At 45.6% G+C, this 16,757-nt stretch overlaps 1 protein-coding gene across 3 annotated transcripts in view; it reads right to left on the bottom strand.

The window, feature by feature from the left end:
• Nucleotides 1-16,236, bottom strand: part of SCFD1 (sec1 family domain containing 1) — a 248,396-nt gene extending 232,160 nt beyond the window's left edge. Inside the window, exon 1 of one of the 3 annotated variants that reach the window (XM_033952477.1) lies at nt 15,883-16,236. In XM_033952477.1, the coding sequence (XP_033808368.1) occupies nt 15,883-15,913 (31 nt within the window). In that variant the 5' untranslated portion in view covers nt 15,914-16,236. Of the gene's footprint in view, nt 1-15,669; nt 15,849-15,882 lie in introns of those variants that run through there. The other 2 variants (XM_033952475.1, XM_033952476.1) reach the window with 2 other exon arrangements.
• Between the last annotated feature and the right edge of the window lie 521 nt (nt 16,237-16,757).

Raw genomic sequence — 16,757 nt, 5'->3', positions numbered from 1 at the left:
GCTCGAAGTGCTAGGAAGATGGCTCGCAGCTCTAGCACGTTGATGTGACACTGACGGTCTTCTGTCGACCACAGGCCCTGCGTGCGAAGACCGTCGAGATGGGCTCCCCACGCGTACTCCGAGGAGTCCGTGGTCAGGACCTTGCGAAAATGCGGAGTGCGAAACAATAGCCCCATGGACAGATTTGAAGAGTCTGTCCACCAACGCAGCGATTTCCGCAAGGGCGGAGTCACCGAAATGAGGCGAGACACCGGGTCGCACTCCTGACGCCACTGGGACGCGAGGGTCCACTGAGGGATCCTCAGATGTAGTCTCGCAAACGGCGTGACATGTACCGTCGAGGCCATATGGCCCAGCAGCATCATCATGCGCTTGGCCGACACCTTCGACAGTTGAGAGACCTGGTGGCTCATCCGTACCAGGGCTTCCAACCGCTGGGTCGGCAGGTAGGAGCGTAGGCGCACCGTGTCCAGCACCGCACCTATGAATTGAAGAGACTGCGACGGCCTCAACTGAGACTTTGGGAAGTTTATCTCGAACCCGAGGGTTTGCAGGAAGGCAATAGACTGTCGGGTCGCTGAGATAACCCCCTCCCTGGTCGGGGCTTTGATGAGCCAATCGTCCAGGTAAGGGAACACGTGAAGTCCACGCGACCTGAGGGCTGCTGCAACCACCACCATGCACTTCGTGAATACTCGTGGGGACGCGGCTAGGCCGAAGGGCAGTACCCTGTACTGGAGGTGGAGGTCCCCCACCTGGAATCGTAAGAATCTTCGACAGGCGGGGTGCACCGGAACATGGGTGTATGCTTCCTTCAGGTCGAGGGAGCACATCCAGTCCCCTTCCTCCAAGAGGGGATACAGAACCGGGAGAGATAGCATTCGAAACTTCTCCCGGGCCAGGAATTTGTTGAGCTTCCTGAGGTCCAGTATGGGGCGCAGGTCCCCGGTCTTTTTTGGGACCAAGAAGTAGCGGGAGTAAAACCCCGTACCCCACTGGTCCTTGGGGACCGGCTCGACCGCCCGAAGCTTCAAGAGGGCTTTGGCTTCGGTTATAAGGGTCGGTAGCTGCGAACGGTTGCAGGGGACTAAACTTGGGGGACTGTCCGGCGGCGAGGACACAAAGTTGAGCGAGTAGCCCTCTGAGACGATCCGGAGCACCCAAGCGTCTGAGGTAATCCCGGTCCATGCCTCCCGGAAGGACCGAAGACGGCCCCCGATAGGAAGGGGTTCCTGTGAAAGTGCGGAGGGGAACCCGCCCCGTCCGCTCAGCCCGTCAAAAGGAAGGCGCTGGCTTAGAAGGGCCCTGCGCCGGGGCTTGGGGTTGTCCCCCTCTGCCTCGCTGAGACGGACGTCTCGGAGGCGGTCTCGAGAAAGCCGGGGTCGACTTCTGAGGGTATCGGCGCGGCGGAGGCCGAAAGGGTTTCTGCGGCGGGGGCCTAGGTTTGGGGCGGACCAGGGATGCTAGAGAGCGCTCCTGTTCCGACAAGCGCTTGGTCGCCGCATCCAATGACTCGTCGAATAACTCGGACCCCACACAAGGCAAGTCTGCCAGGCGTTCCTGCAGGTTTGGGTCCATGTCGAGGGTGCGAAGCCAGGCCAAGCGGCGCATGGCCACCGCGAGGGCCGACACCCTCGAAACCAGCTCAAAGGCGTCGTACACTGCATGGAATAGGTACAACCGCAATTGAGACAGGTTGGACATAAACTTGTCGAATCCTGCTCTTTGGGAGTCCGGTAACGAGTTTCGATATTGAGGAAGGTCCTTCACCATACCACGCAAAAAGGAGGAAAAGGTGAAGGCGTAGTTTAGAACCCTGGTGGCCATCAGGGAATTTGAATAGAGGCGGCGGCCAAACTTGTCCAGGGTCCGCCCCTCCCTGCCTGGTGGAACCGCCGCAGAAACCCGTGAGGGCTGTGATTTTTTAAGAGCAGACTCCACCAGAAGAGACTGGTGTGAGAGCTGCGCCTTATCGAACCCTTTAGGGGGAATCGTCCTATACTTCGATTCCATTTTTGAGGGCACAGACGTGACTGTAAGAGGGTTTGACAAGTTCTTCAGCCAGGTTTGCAGAAGGACACTGTTGAGAGGGAGTCTAGGCACCTCCCTAGGAAGAATGGGGAGGTCCTGTTCCTCCAAAAATTCTTTGGAATACCGAGAGCCTACCATCAGGTCAATCCCCAGGGCTTGGGCCATGTCCTGAACGAAGGATGAAAATGAGGACGGCCTAGCCTGGGGAGAGGGGGTTCTCGACCGCCCCACCGAGGAGAGGGGGGAGGCCTCATGGGAATAATGAGGATCCCTAACCGATCCCGAATCCCAGGATCCCCTCTCGAGGGCCCTCGAGGGGGAAGGGGAAGTTGTCCTCCTCGCAGAGCCCTTGGGTGAGGACCCCGGGGTTCGTGGGACACTCTCCCGTTTCCTCGGCGAGGCGGCCCGGGAAGACTTCCCATGGGGTGAGCGGAGGAGCCTCGGGTTGTCGAGGCGCAACTCCGACACCTGCAACGCCTCGCCCCCGAACGACAAGGAACGGTCGCGCCGAGGCGAGCCTCGGGGCCGCTTAGACTTCCTCGATCGACGCCCCGTCCGAGGTCGCGTCGAGGGCGAGGCGTGTCTGGAAGACCCGGAGGAAGAGGAGGAAAGACGGCGCACTCTGCGCAACTTTTCTTTGGGCCTTATACTCCGCTCAGGGGGTTCCCCCGAGGTCGAGGTCCGGGGCGGGGCCGAGACCGAGGTGAACGGGGTCCCAGTACCCGAGACCGAGGTCGCCGAGGCCGGGGCTCCCGAGGGAGCCGAGGCCGGGGCCTCCGAGACCGAAGGCGCCAAGGCCGAGGTCGAGGCCGCCGGAACCGCAGCACGCTGCAACACTTCCAGGGCTCCCGACAGCTCCGATGAGATCAGAGCTCGGAGGAGATCCTGGAAGGCCGGAATCCCCACGAAGGTGGGGAGTTCCGAGTCCGGGGCACACTCCCTGGAGGGCGACCTCGGTCTCGAGTATTCCCTCGGGGTGTGCGGAGTCGAGGTCCGATGCGGGGCCGGGGTCGACCCACCCGCCTTGGCCTGACTCGAGGATGGCTTCTTTGCTGAAGGGGATGGAACAGAGGACTTACCCGAAGCTTGCTTCACTGACGACGCCTTCGAGGAGGAGGGCCGAGGCGAGGCCGAGGCCCCCGAGGACGCCGAGGCCGAGGTCAAGGCCGGGGCCGAAGCCGAGGCCGACGTCGAGGCCTTAGGCGGCGCGTCGACGGCGAACAATTCGGCCATTCTTGCCTTACGGCGACGGAGGGCCCTGTTTTGGAAGGTAGCACAGCGATCACACGAGTCTGTCGGATGTTCGGGCCCAAGGCAGACGATGCACCACCGGTGAGGGTCAGTGATGGAAAGCAACCTCTCGCACCGGTTGCACTTTTTGAATCCCGTAACAGGACGGGACATCCACGAAGAAAAAGAAGAAGGCCGGGAACGTACCGACGTCCCGCGGCCACGGATTCCGGGAGCCCCCGGAGTCCGATGAAAAACGAAAGACTTTTTTTTTTTTTTTTTTTTTTTGAAGAGAAACGAAAAGAAAGAAACAGCACCGCGAACTAATTCGAAGGAAAACAAACTAAACGCGGCAGCTAGAAGGCAAAAACACTGGAGCTCAGATCCACAGGGCTTTCTTGCTCCGCGGAAAAATTTGAACTGAGGACCACGAGGTGGGATGCGCCCTCTAGTGGGCGAGAAGGCACGCACATGCGTGGTGCAGTGTGCAAACTTGAAACTTTAATCAAGTTTGCTTGAAAAGCTGTCCGCGCCGGGGCTCCGTAGATGACGTCACCCACATGTGAGAATATCATGCCTGCTTGTCCTGGGATAATCGCTGTAATAGGGGATTAACAGAACTGCAAATAACTTTTTCATATGTTATTCGCTGTTTTTTTAATTAAAATCCATAGTGAATATGGTGAAATCGCAAATAAAATGATGGGAGACCTGGCCCTGTTCCTTAAGGAGAGGCAAAACACGGTGAAGAAAGTGCTGGGAATCAGCAATTTTCTCTGTAAACGCTTGGAATCGGCAATTTCTCTATGCAAGCTGTTGTAATTTTGGGGGAGGAGCCAGCAAGCTAAAAATCATGAATTATCGAAACCGCGATTGCTGAAGCCACAAATATGGAGGGAGAAGTTTTTAAACATTAGATGTGGTGATATTGGGTTACATTTGTATTCTATAATGTAACCTAGGCAGCTTGGGGTGTCTAGTTACAGAGTTTTTCCAAATCCCAGTCAAATATATTATCAATCACTGTGACAATTATTCACACATAAGGCAGAAGGAATTCTTCATTAGGCAAATTGTCATTCAAAGAGCTCAATAGCAGTACTATTGTAATGCTATTTAAGTTAGTCTTCCAATTTATTCCATTCAGAACTCCAAATCCTACCAAATATTGCTGCAGAATAGCCATACATTCATACAGTCCGGTATCTGAGGAAGTAGGAAAAAGAAACAACTCCCCCATTTACCTAGAGGCCAAACTCAAGAGGCCAAACACTTAACTAACTATACCCACACGAATACTGTACCTGCCTACCACTATCAAGTAACCCATAAACTATAACTAACAGATCAGTACTTGCCTCATCAGCCAATAAATGACATGATAATAATCAGGGCTGTGGAGTTGGTACATAAAACTGTCGACTCAGACTCCTTTATTTATGGTAGCTTCACTTTGACTACAACTCCTTTATTAGTATATCTATATAGGTGTTGTACTACATACAAGAAATCCGGGGTAAACCCCTAAGTAAGAGGCTCCATAGACTCCTGCAAGACCTCAGACTGGCTTCTCTTGGACTCCACCGCTTCCACGCACTTGCATTTCACATATTCATTGTTCAGGGTCTCTGAAAGGGATTTCTTCCCTGCAACCCAGACTCCCTACAGTTTCACAGCCCTAGAGGACTCAGAACCCAAAGCTCCCATAGTACATAGACACTCTTTGGATGACAATCCACCACAAAACTCACCTGATATGGGCCAGAACAGCCTGAGGAGTTCATCTCGGTCAATTTTGAGCCAAATCGAGGGGTTTCGAGACAGATAGAGGCTTTAGAAAAAAGATTGCTTAAAATCTAAAATAGCCACCACCAGCAAATTTGCACCAAAAACGGCCCACCCTGAAGTTTAAAAAAAATTCAGAGAATAGAAGTTTTAGAGGTGAGGGACCCTATCCCTGGTCCCAGAAACCTCTGATTTTTTCCATAAGGAATAATGCGCTGTACTCACTGTGTTGTGCTGGTGCCTGCCTGTGTCAGCTTTCCTGCAGCCTGAGTAAAGAGAGACGATTTTCTGTCTCAAATCCTTCCAGAAGGGATCCAAAAGTGGAGGTCTTGCCAGTCGGACCCGTATCAACTATAATCTCAACCCTCATGGATCTTCATTACGGAGGAGTGAAAAAATGCAGCCGGATCCCTGAAGCCCAAAGGGGCCCCCTCAGCCTACGCTCAAGCTTTTGAAAAATCAGAAGATGAGCTATCCCCAAGCTTCCAAAATGCACAAAGCAGGCTAGCTCAGCAGGTAAGAGCTGCAGAGTACAGAATCTACATCCTTTCCCAGTCAGAGCTACCCCAAATTGGGGACCTCTAAGAACCAAAACCTCACAAAACTGATAAAATATACCTGAAAAAAATAAAAACCAAACAGAGCAGATCAGACAACCCCTTCTCAGCTTGCTTTCAGAAGGAAAAACTGAAGAGCACTATAATCCACTGGTGAAGAAGGAGGAGCTAAAAGATGTGGCTGGACTTCTCATTAGTCCCTTTGGGTTTTTTTGTGCATATTTATAAATGATTAAATATGCTTTCAATTCATTCAATCTTCTTTATACTTATTCATTTTTTGCTAATTAATTTACTTGTACAAACAGCTAGATACACTTAAAATTAGCAATAGTGTACTTAGCTTGCTTAAAGGCACCACCTCTAAGTACACTATCGCTAATTTTAAGTGTATCTAGCTGTTTGAACAAATAACTGAACAAGTAACAAATTAATTAGCAAAAAATGAATAAGTATAAAGAAGATTGAATGAATTGAAAGGATATTTAATTAATTATTTATAAACACACACAAAAAACCCCCAAAGGGACTAATGAGGAGTCCAGCCAGCTTGAGTCTGGAGACCCAGCTGGTTTTCTGAAGACCCAATGGTTGAACACTAGCAAGTTTGCACAAGTTTTGAAAAGTTTTGAAAAGGAATTGCAGATGTTGTATATTTCTGTATGTCAGAGTTCTGATAATTAAATTATTACTAAAGTTTATAAGCTACTATGTCTTCTACAGCATTTTAAGTCATGAGAATCAGTACAGAATTGATCACCTTAAGATCATCAAATACAATCACACCCAAGTCCCGCTCTTCTGTCGTCCACTTAAGTTCTTCACTCCCTAAGCTGCAAAAATCCGAGGGAATGGACAAGTTTAGGAGGTAAAGAACTTATGTGCACGACAGAAGAACGGACTTGGGTGCGATTGTATGTGATGATCTTAAGGTGGCCAAACATAGAACATAGAAATCATGATGGCAGATAAAAAGGTGACGGCGAAAGCTAAAAGGATGTTAGGTTGCATAGTGAGAGGTATGGCCATTAGGAAAAAAGAAGTATTGATGCCCCTGTATAAGACTTTGGTGAGAAACCTCATTTAGAATATTGTGTACAATTCTAGAGGCTGCACCTTCAGAAAGATATAAAAAGGATGGAGTCAGTCCAGAGGAAGGCTACTAAAATGGTGTGTGGTCTTTGTCATAAGGCATATAGGGACAAACTTAAAGATCTCACTCTGTATACTTTGGAGGAAAGGTAGGAAAGGGGAGATATGATAGAGATGTTTAAATACCTACGTGGCGTAAATGCGCATGAGTCAAGTCTCTTTTATTTGAAAGGAAACTCTGCAATGAGGGCATAGGATGAAGTTAAGAGGTGCTTTGGAGTAATCTAAGGAAATACTTTTTTTAAAAAAAAAGGGTAGTAGATTCATGGAACAATCTCCTGGAGGAGGTGGTGGAGACAGAGACCGTGTCTTAATTCAAGAAAGCTTGGGATAGTCACGTGGGATCTCAGGAAGAGATAATAGTTACTGCGGATGGGTAGGCTGGATGGTCCATTTGGCCTTTATCTGCTATCATGTTTCTATACTGATAATAATAAAAGAGATTGGATTAAGATACACAGACCTATGATGATATGGGTGAATCACAAGTTGAGATACCTGTGTGAAACAAGTCACCAATGAGGTCTGTTATACTGATATACTAGTTACATTTTTAGGTAACTAGATAAGGATTGGGACTTGTATATTGCCTTTTTTTGTAGTTTTATAACCACACTCAAAGCATTTTCACTATCTGTCCCAGTGGGCTCACAGTCTATCTAATGTATCTGGGGCAGTGGAAGATTAAGGGGTCCTTTTACAAAGGCATGGTAGCGGTTTAAAGCGTGGAATACCGCGCGTTAAACTGCCTGCCGCGCTAGTACCTAACGCCTCCATTGACGAGGCGTTAGGATTTTAAGCTGCCGCGGGGGTTAGCGCATGATGGAATGTCCGATGCGCTACCCCCGTAGCGGGCCTTGATAAAAGGAGCCCTAAGTGACTTGCCCAGGATCACAAGGAGCAGCGCAGGGTTTGAACCCACAACCTCAGGGTGCTGAGGTTGTAGCTCTAACCACTGTGCCACACTCTCCTATCGATGTAACTAGCTAATTTAGTTGATCTTATGAAAAAGTAACTAACAAGTTACTTTATTGTGGAGGAGTGTGTGGCGCAGTGGTTGGATCTACAGCCTCAGCACCCTGGGGTTGTGGGTTCAAACCCCGCACTGCTCCTTGTGACCCTGGGCAAGTCACTTAATCCTCCATAGCCCCAAGTACGTTAGATAGATTGTGAGCCCACCGGGACAGAGAGGGAAAAATGCTTGAGTACCTGATTGTAAAAACCGCTTAGATAACCTTGATAGGCGGTATATAAAATCCTAATAAACTTGAAACTTTTAGTAACTACTAACAAAATTCACAAGTTACTTTTGTGTTTCTGTATGCAGAACAATTGACAACAAATTTCTATTTGTGCTATTTTACTCATTAAGCTTCTTGCCTCGCTACAGTGCATTACAGCAACTACCCATGTACCGGCTATACAGTATGTGGTGACAACCAGCAAAACGGGCTCTACTAAACTAAAAGAATTGCTTGATAAAAGGCGGGACTGTTTTGATATACTTAAAGGGATTGATTTGCAAACTCATTTGCATGTACTGTTATTAGTAATAAAACGGGTCTCTGAAGTGACTAAGAGGCCCTAAACACTAAGGAGAGAATCCCAGAAGAGGAGGGGGGGGTCCCCCCCTATTTCAAAAGGAAACTTTCAAGAAAGATTACTGTGGACATAAGATTCTCACCCAGAGATAAAAAGGAGGCAGTGCCAAGGACCTGTGGAATGGAAAAGCAGTTGAGAAACTGGGACTCTCCAATAGAAAGCTGCATGAGAAAGTGGATTATGAGAATTATGTGGGGATCTCCCTAGTGTTGCTGGGATCCCGCAGAGTTGGAGGCACCTCAAGGGGCTCCAATACCTATGCACCGCTTTTCCTGCCCTCCAGCCACATTCACCCCTCCACCAAGCAGCATGCAGCACTCCAAGCACGCCATCAGTAGCTGACCCAAAAGTCTTCCTTCTAACGTCAGCCACATGCTGAAAAGCAGGAATGAGATGGTTGACCTGGGTGGCTCCGGTATAGTCTGCAGGAAGGAAGCAGCTGACCTGAATGGCTCCGGTATAGTCTTGCGGAAGGGGGGCACCGAAGTAGTTGGACCAAGGAAGAGAGAGAGGGAATGAACTTGGGATAGAGGAGGGTATGCATTGGGACATGGGAGGGCCACGAACTTGGGGCAAAAATTGGGACAAAGAAGGAAGTGAGAGGGTATGAACTTCAGACAGAAAAGGGAGAGAGGAAGGGGGCACGAATGGGACATAGGATAGAGGGAGGGAGGGAAAGATGCTGAGGTGGGGGTGGAAATAGAAAGGGAGAATTGTTGGGCATAAGTGTATGAGTGAGTGAAAGAGATGGTGCACGTGGGGAATGGAAGAAAGAAAATTTTTGGGCATAGGGAGGGAGAGGAGTGAGGTACAGATGCATGGGAAGAGAAAGATAAGAGGGAGAAATGTTGGATATGGTGGTGGAGAGGGAAAAGTGGGACAGATGGAAAGGGATGCAAGAGGGAGGAATGTTGGTCATAGTGGTAGAGGGAATAGAGGGAGAGATTGGCATGGTGCTGGGGAGGGGTGATATAAGGAAAAATGTTGGGCATGGGGCTGGTGGGCATGGCTGAAAGATGCTACACATGATCCAGGGGATGAGAGAGGTAGAAATGTTGGATATGGCAGAAGAGGGGGTAGAAGAGATGCACCCTGGATTCATCTTTCTCTCTCTCCCTACTCCCTCTGCAGAAAGGGAGGGAATGAGAGAAAGATATGATAGACAGTGAGAGAGAGAGAGAGGGAGACTTATTGCACATGGGGGTGGAGGAGAGAGAAAGAAATGCTGTTCAGGAGTGGGGAAGAGAAAAAGAAGGAGATTGATCCAGGACTGAAGGGAGTGAGGATGCTGTATAATGGGAGAAAGTTAAGAGAGGGAGAAATGCTGGAACATGGTAGGAGGAACCAATGGACAGCAAAAGAATTATTTGTAGAAGATGGGAAAGCGGGAAAAAGAGAAACTGGGACAAACTTGATGGAAAAAATAAATCTCCAGACAACAAATGTAAAAAAAGGAATTCATTAACTGAAATATGTTAGCTTTGTGAAATGTATATAGCAGATGTTTTTGTGTTTAAAAGAAAAGGAAATACATTTTCTGGTTCTCTCTCTCCAGTGCTATAGAAACATAGAACATAGAAACATGATGGCAGATAAAGGCCAAATGGCCCATCTAGTCTGCCCATCCACAGTAACCATTATCTCTTTCTCTCTCCAAGAGATCCCACGTACTGAAGTATTGCTGACCCTTGCTGTGATTGGTTGGGATCCCCAAGTACCGCCAGCTGAGGACCTCCTCCAAAGACAGCCAAAACTCCTTTCCACCAAGCACAGAAGTTGCTGGCAGCATCCTTGAGCCACTGAGGTGCCACCATCTGCGACTCAGAAACGTTACTGCTGCCTGCCAAACTTAGCAAAAAGGGCCCTGGCCACCTTCAGAGGACGTCCTCAACTGACATAGCTTGGGGGTCTTCATCAGCTGGAGTATCTATATTTTATATTTATATTAGAGGCTCTGCCAGAGACCCGTTTACAAAGTATGTATTCTTCCCAATTAATATTTCCAAATTAATAGTGTCTTTGCTTATTTATAAAAGGGTCTCTTACAAGAGTCTTTAATTCAGTAGCATAATTGAATGAAATAACTACTTCTGAAGTTTATAGAGACAGGTGGGGACGGATTCGATTCCTTCCAGGGACAGGCTTGATTTCTGTCCCCACACAACTCTCTACTTTCTAGGCAACCCTTGAGGGGATGAATGATGGCTGCAGCTTAACCCTCAGTAAGACCACAATGGAGAAAAATGATAATCGCAATGCAAGCTCATTTGAGCATTCCGTCTTCACTGAATTTTTTACGCTAGTAGGGTCAGACAGCAGAAATATCCATGTACGTTGCAAACTTTGTCCGCCAGCTTCTAAGTAGACCTACAGCTGTGCAACAAATACAACAGCAAATCTTAAGAAGCACCTGCAAAATGTCCACCCAGTTGCACATGATAAACTGCCTTCGCTGAAGAGATCAGCAAACTGTTCTTCATCGGATGCATCAGAAACCCTGCCAAAGAAACAGCAAACTTTGGCTGCTTCATGGAGCAGTAATGGGGGCACCATTGTATCACAGAAACAGGTCAATGATCTCATCACAAATTTTGTTATTGGGGACATGCAAACCTTCTCAGTGGTCAAGTCACCAGAATTCATTCAGTTCGTCACTGGTTTTCAACCAGGCAAAACCGTATTGACTCGCAAGGTTCTTACTGAACACATTGAGAATCAGTATCGTAAGATGATAGATGACCTTCAGAATAAGATGTCACTTGTGACTGAAGCCTGCACAACAGCTGACATATGGACCTCAGACAACAGAAGGGTTTTTTGGGGGGGGAGTTACTGTATAACCAAATTACAATTACTAAGGAAGTATTCACTAACTATTGTACATCCAAATTTACTTCCCAATAACTTTGTAAAAAGCACAAAATGCTAATTCAACAAGTTAGCTATTTCTAATGCCGTGCCTCAGAGACCGAGTCATCAAGCAAGATCTATAAATAAGATATTTTATGCTCTTCTTCAGTCGAGATCTCAATCACTGGCATCTGGCAGGTGCTAGCAGCACTAAGTTCTTTTTTATCATTTTTGTTTTTTATCTCTTTTTCTTTTTGTAAATCGTTTTTGTTTTGTTTCTAGTATATTTTTATGATTAAAATCTTATAAATATTCTGAAAAAATTGACCATTTAATATGATAGTGCATATATTCAAAAGAGCACTTATCTGAAATTTCTGTCAGCACTGTTTAAAGCCCAACGGGGCCACCCGTTTCACCCTGTATGGCTTCTTCAGGGGAAAGTACTTGACAGTGCCTGGAACACAAAACGATTCATTAGTTTCTACTGCATACTTTTTAAAGTGAAAATACATTAAATTTTTTTTGTATGTCTATTGGATACGTTTGTCCATTCACCAAAATTACGTCAGTTACGTAAACGACGTAAACACTAGCAGGCCCGCATCGGGTACTATAAATAGCTTGGCGTCTTTCAGCGCGTCACCATTTCTTTAGAGAAATTTTGCGGAGGAAATAAGGTCTTTCCTGTTCTGTAAGTTGCTGCTTTAAACTTTGAATATTTAATGTATTTTCACTTTAAAAAGTATGCAGTAGAAACTAATGAATCGTTTTGTGTTCCAGGCACTGTCAAGTACTTTCCCCTGAAGAAGCCATACAGGGTGAAACGGGTGGCCCCGTTGGGCTTTAAACAGTGCTGACAGAAATTTCAGATAAGTGCTCTTTTGAATATATGCACTATCATATTAAATGGTCAATTTTTTCAGAATATTTATAAGATTTTAATCATAAAAATATACTAGAAACAAAACAAAAACGATTTACAAAAAGAAAAAGAGATAAAAAACAAAAATGATAAAAAAGAACTTAGTGCTGCTAGCACCTGCCAGATGCCAGTGATTGAGATCTCGACTGAAGAAGAGCATAAAAGATCTTATTTATAGATCTTGCTTGATGACTCGGTCTCTGAGGCACGGCATTAGAAATAGCTAACTTGTTGAATTAGCATTTTGTGCTTTTTACAAAGTTATTGGGGAGTTACTGTACACTGGATCGAGATCGGTACATTGGAACAAAAATCTGCAGCATTGGCATGTTCACATTTCAGAGGACAACATACTTTCAACCTGATTGCATCCACACTTGAGAAGATCCACTCCAAATTTCGTATCACTGACAAAATGCTCTGTACAGTTACTGACAATGGATCAAACTTTAAGGCGTTTTCAGAGACAGAAACAATGGTCGTAGAACTAACACAAGTTGTGCCCTCACAAATCGACAATGGAGAAATGACCTTCACAAACACTGTAGACATCCTAGACAACCACACAGAGGCAGAAGCAACAGCGAATGCACTTCCATCTCACCATCGTTGTAGTACCCACAAAATGAACTTGATTGCTGTGTCTGATTCAGAAGGGGCCAACGAAGATGCAAATTACAAGAAATTAAGCCGCAGAACCTTAGCAAAATGCAGTACCCACTGGAACAAGTGCAGTAAAAGTCCACAGCAGCTAAAATAGTATACGAAATTTTGGAAACCACACTTGCTGTACCAAATGTTACTAGATGGAATTCATTCTATGATGCTGTTGGCAAAGTGCATTTTATTGTGGAGAAGTCTGAAACTGTGCTCATTGACAGCTGTGAGAAGCTTTCCCTAACAGCTTTCTGCTCAAATGAAATTGCTTTCATGGCAAAGTATTTTAAGGTGATGAAACCAATTGCTATGGCAATGGACACATTACAGGCTGAAGACCAGTGTTTCAAGGGAGTTTGTCTGTCACCAATTTTTTCCCTGCGTGCACATCTTATCTCCATCAGGTCTTCACTCAAATTTGCCAACCCACTTGTTGATGCTCTAATGCAAGGCTGCCCAAGTCCAGTCTTTGAGATCTACTGGCAGGCTAGGTTTTCTGGATATCCGCAATGAACATGCACGAGAGAGATTTGCATACCAAGAAGGTAGTGCAGGCAAATCTCTCTCATGCACATTCATTGCGGATATCCAGAACACCTGGTCTGCCAGTAGATCTTGAGGACTGGACTTGGGCAGCCCTGCTCTAATGAATGGAATCATTAAGCACTTTGGTCCACTTGAAGCTAAGGATGATTTGATAGTAGCAAGTGTTTCACATCCACAATTCAAGCTGCACTGTATCCAGTCAGACGCTGCCAGAACTCATGCCAATACTTGCTGATGCAAGTATTGCAGGTTCAGGCTGATGCTGCAAACAACTCCTAATGCAGCACCATCTTCCAGTGAAGACACCAGCTTCTTCTGCTTCTATGAATCAAATAAAGAAGACAACATGTGCAGATGGAACTAGATCTCTAAAATATCCAATATCCATGCCTTACTTTCTTATAAATAAAAGACAAACTACCAACAGAAGCGCCTCTACTAAGTAGTAAAGTATTTAAAAGAAGAAAGAACCAGCCACTTACCGTTAAATCCCTGGCTCCCATAGGATTAAATGAGGAGATCGAGTGGCTATCGATCCTATGAGAGCTTTAGTTGTCTAGCTCCGGTCCTGCTGAGCCTCGCACTGGTATGATGATGACAGCATACGTTTTGATGTGCGTTAGGCCAGCTGTATTTAATGGCCCTAATTGCAAACTGCAGCCATGTTACAAGTCCGAAGTAGCTCCCTCAAACGGTAAGCGGCTGGTTCTTTCTTCTTTGTAAATACTTTACTACTTAGTAGAGGCACTTCTGTTGTTAGTTTGTCTTTTATTTATAAGAAAGTAAGGCATGGATACTGGATATTTTATTGTAGTTTCCCTCGACCCTGAAGAAAAGTTTCACGTTGAAACATACATGTCGGGAGAGGTGAATATAGGACAAGATCACTATAAGCTAAGTGATGTTCCTTTACTACTAACATTTAGAAAAGTTTAAGTAAAAAACAAAAATAACAAAAAAATTACAAAATGAGTCGTATATGAAGAATTAATAAAGGTTGGACCGACAAAGAGCAAAGCAACCGGTAATTGTATGCCCGGCTTCTATCTGAAGGTCCATACAATTAAGAATTAAAACTAGAAGTGAGTGAACTAAAATATCTACTGTTAACCTTAAAAGTAACAGCAACAGTGATAAAATAGTACATGATCTGATTGAGAGTATAACAGTGGCTTTTATATATTATTGATTTCTGAGCCAATAAGAAACACATTTGAAAATAAAGTACTTGTTGTTGTAATGTTCATTTAGTTATAATTAATAAAGTGACTACTAACTACCTAGTAAACTATTTACATTTAGTGGAGTAACTGAAATCAGTTACTAGTTACTTTTTTTTTTTTTTTTTTTATAGTAAATAGCATAGCACTGTGTTATGAAATAGGATGGCACTGAGAACAGTATTTGGATTGTTGCTCCTACTAGTATATTAAATCTTTACAATTCAAATTAAAAATTCATAGCTACACTTCCGTCTGAAAGCTGGTTTCATAAGAAAGGATAAATCTTTTAAGGAAAGCTACCATCACTTCAAACTGTAATCCCATGAACAGTAGTAGGAACAGCAAACCTTAGTGCACGTGACTTTTAATCACACGCTAAACCCGCTCTAGCCAAAAAACTACCACCTGCTCAAGAAGAGGCGTAGCGGCTAGCGCACGTTAAACTGCTACCGCGGCTTCGGAAAAGTAGCCCTAAGTATATACTAATCCAAACACACACACAAACTCCTTCTCAGATTTAATGTCAAAATACAATTTATGAAAAGAGCAAGATACACCTTATTTTTTTCCAAAGAGATTTTAAATGCACAAATACACAAAGCTTTAAAATATTGTAATTATATTCCAAACAAAATTAGTCATCTATCCTGACAAAAGATTCCACAGTATTTCAAATTTCACACTAATTACTTTCTCCACTTCCCAACAAGCTTATGGTAATATTTCTAAAAAAATCGTATTATAACGCTTGTATCACATCACATACTTTAAATGTAAGGAATAAACACAACTTCTGAACATGATAGCACCCACAGCTTCTATCACTTTGCAACTTTCTACGTAAAAATACTGCAGTATCAGTACTGAGTAAAACAGCAGCTGAGGTGGTTTGCCTTGAGCCATGACCAATAATTGCGCTTTATGACCCCGAATCATATTCCCTGTTCTAAAATCCCGGCTTACTGGGCAGCATCCTAAAAGCAATTAACAAATCACCCTCAAAGTAACACATGCCCCCTTAATGCGGCACTCCAGGATATTTTAATGCCTCTTACATGCCCGGACAATGAGCAAGACCCGTTCCGGTGGGTATTCGAAGGTTGTAACCTACCCTCTTGGAGAGATAAGGGGGATAGGGGAAGTGCTATACGAACAAGCAGCTCCTGGAGACTCCATATGCAGAAAAAGCCACAGGCTTTTAATGACAGAACGCCACAGCTGTCTCCAAATGCCTCGCTTCAACCCAGTACAAATCAGCTTAAAAATACTCCACCATTGTGGACCTGAGACATAGAAAATAAGAAACAAGATATCTATTCCTCACCTGTTTGTTTCTCTCGAATAGAAGCCGCCATCTTTCCGCTCTAGCCATTCGCTGCCTGCTGCTGACGTAGCAACGAATGACGTGGCACCACCTTTAATTCCGGAAGCTATGCCTGGTATGAAATTTGCTATTGGCTGAGGCGACTGGCAAAATGAGTTCCAAGCCTCTCCATGATTTTCACACGTCTTTGCCCTGCGCCTAGGTCGAGCCCCGGATCCAACAACCAGTGTTGCCAGTTTCTCGCCAAATTGGGCTAGTTTTCAAGTCCTACGGCAGGAAATAAAGGGCTTTGGTGGGTGGAATATTTTTGGACTAATTTTTGGAGGAACTGGGTTAGTTTTGGGTGGGTTTTGCTACTTGTATCATCAGTTCTCCTCCCCATACTGCAGTGCTGGCAAACTTCCTGATTTTCTTTCATTGGTTCTGCTGCAGCACAACGTGCCAATCACAAATGACCTGAGGGACTCTGAGGTCGTTTGTGATTGGTCCATTCTGCCCTTTCTACGCCATTGAAAATTCAGTAAATTGGGGGGGGGGGGGGGGGAGTTGGGGTTCTTGTGGAGTGAATTACTATTGAGTTTTTAGTGGTGCTGCACCTCTCACCTCAGTTCCCACACAGCTTGGGTTCGTACATATTACAAGTTTCCACTTCCTGCTGGGAGATCATTCTATGCATCCAACACTGTTCTCATGCACTCTCTCAATGCCTGCCTTCTTGTACTGAATTAGCACAGGTTTGAAGCCAGGTGGAGAAACATTGTTTGTTTTGGGGGGACTGTAAGACAAACTGGAATCTTTAGGGCAGGTGGGAACTTGCACTTGAATTTTTCTTGCTCTGTGGAAGAGCCTGAAAAGTGCCTTTTGATTTGCTAGCT

Source organism: Geotrypetes seraphini, chromosome 7 (genome assembly GCF_902459505.1).
Source record: "Geotrypetes seraphini chromosome 7, aGeoSer1.1, whole genome shotgun sequence".
Classification (NCBI taxonomy): domain Eukaryota; kingdom Metazoa; phylum Chordata; class Amphibia; order Gymnophiona; family Dermophiidae; genus Geotrypetes; species Geotrypetes seraphini.
This window is presented reverse-complemented; position numbering and strand designations above follow the sequence as displayed.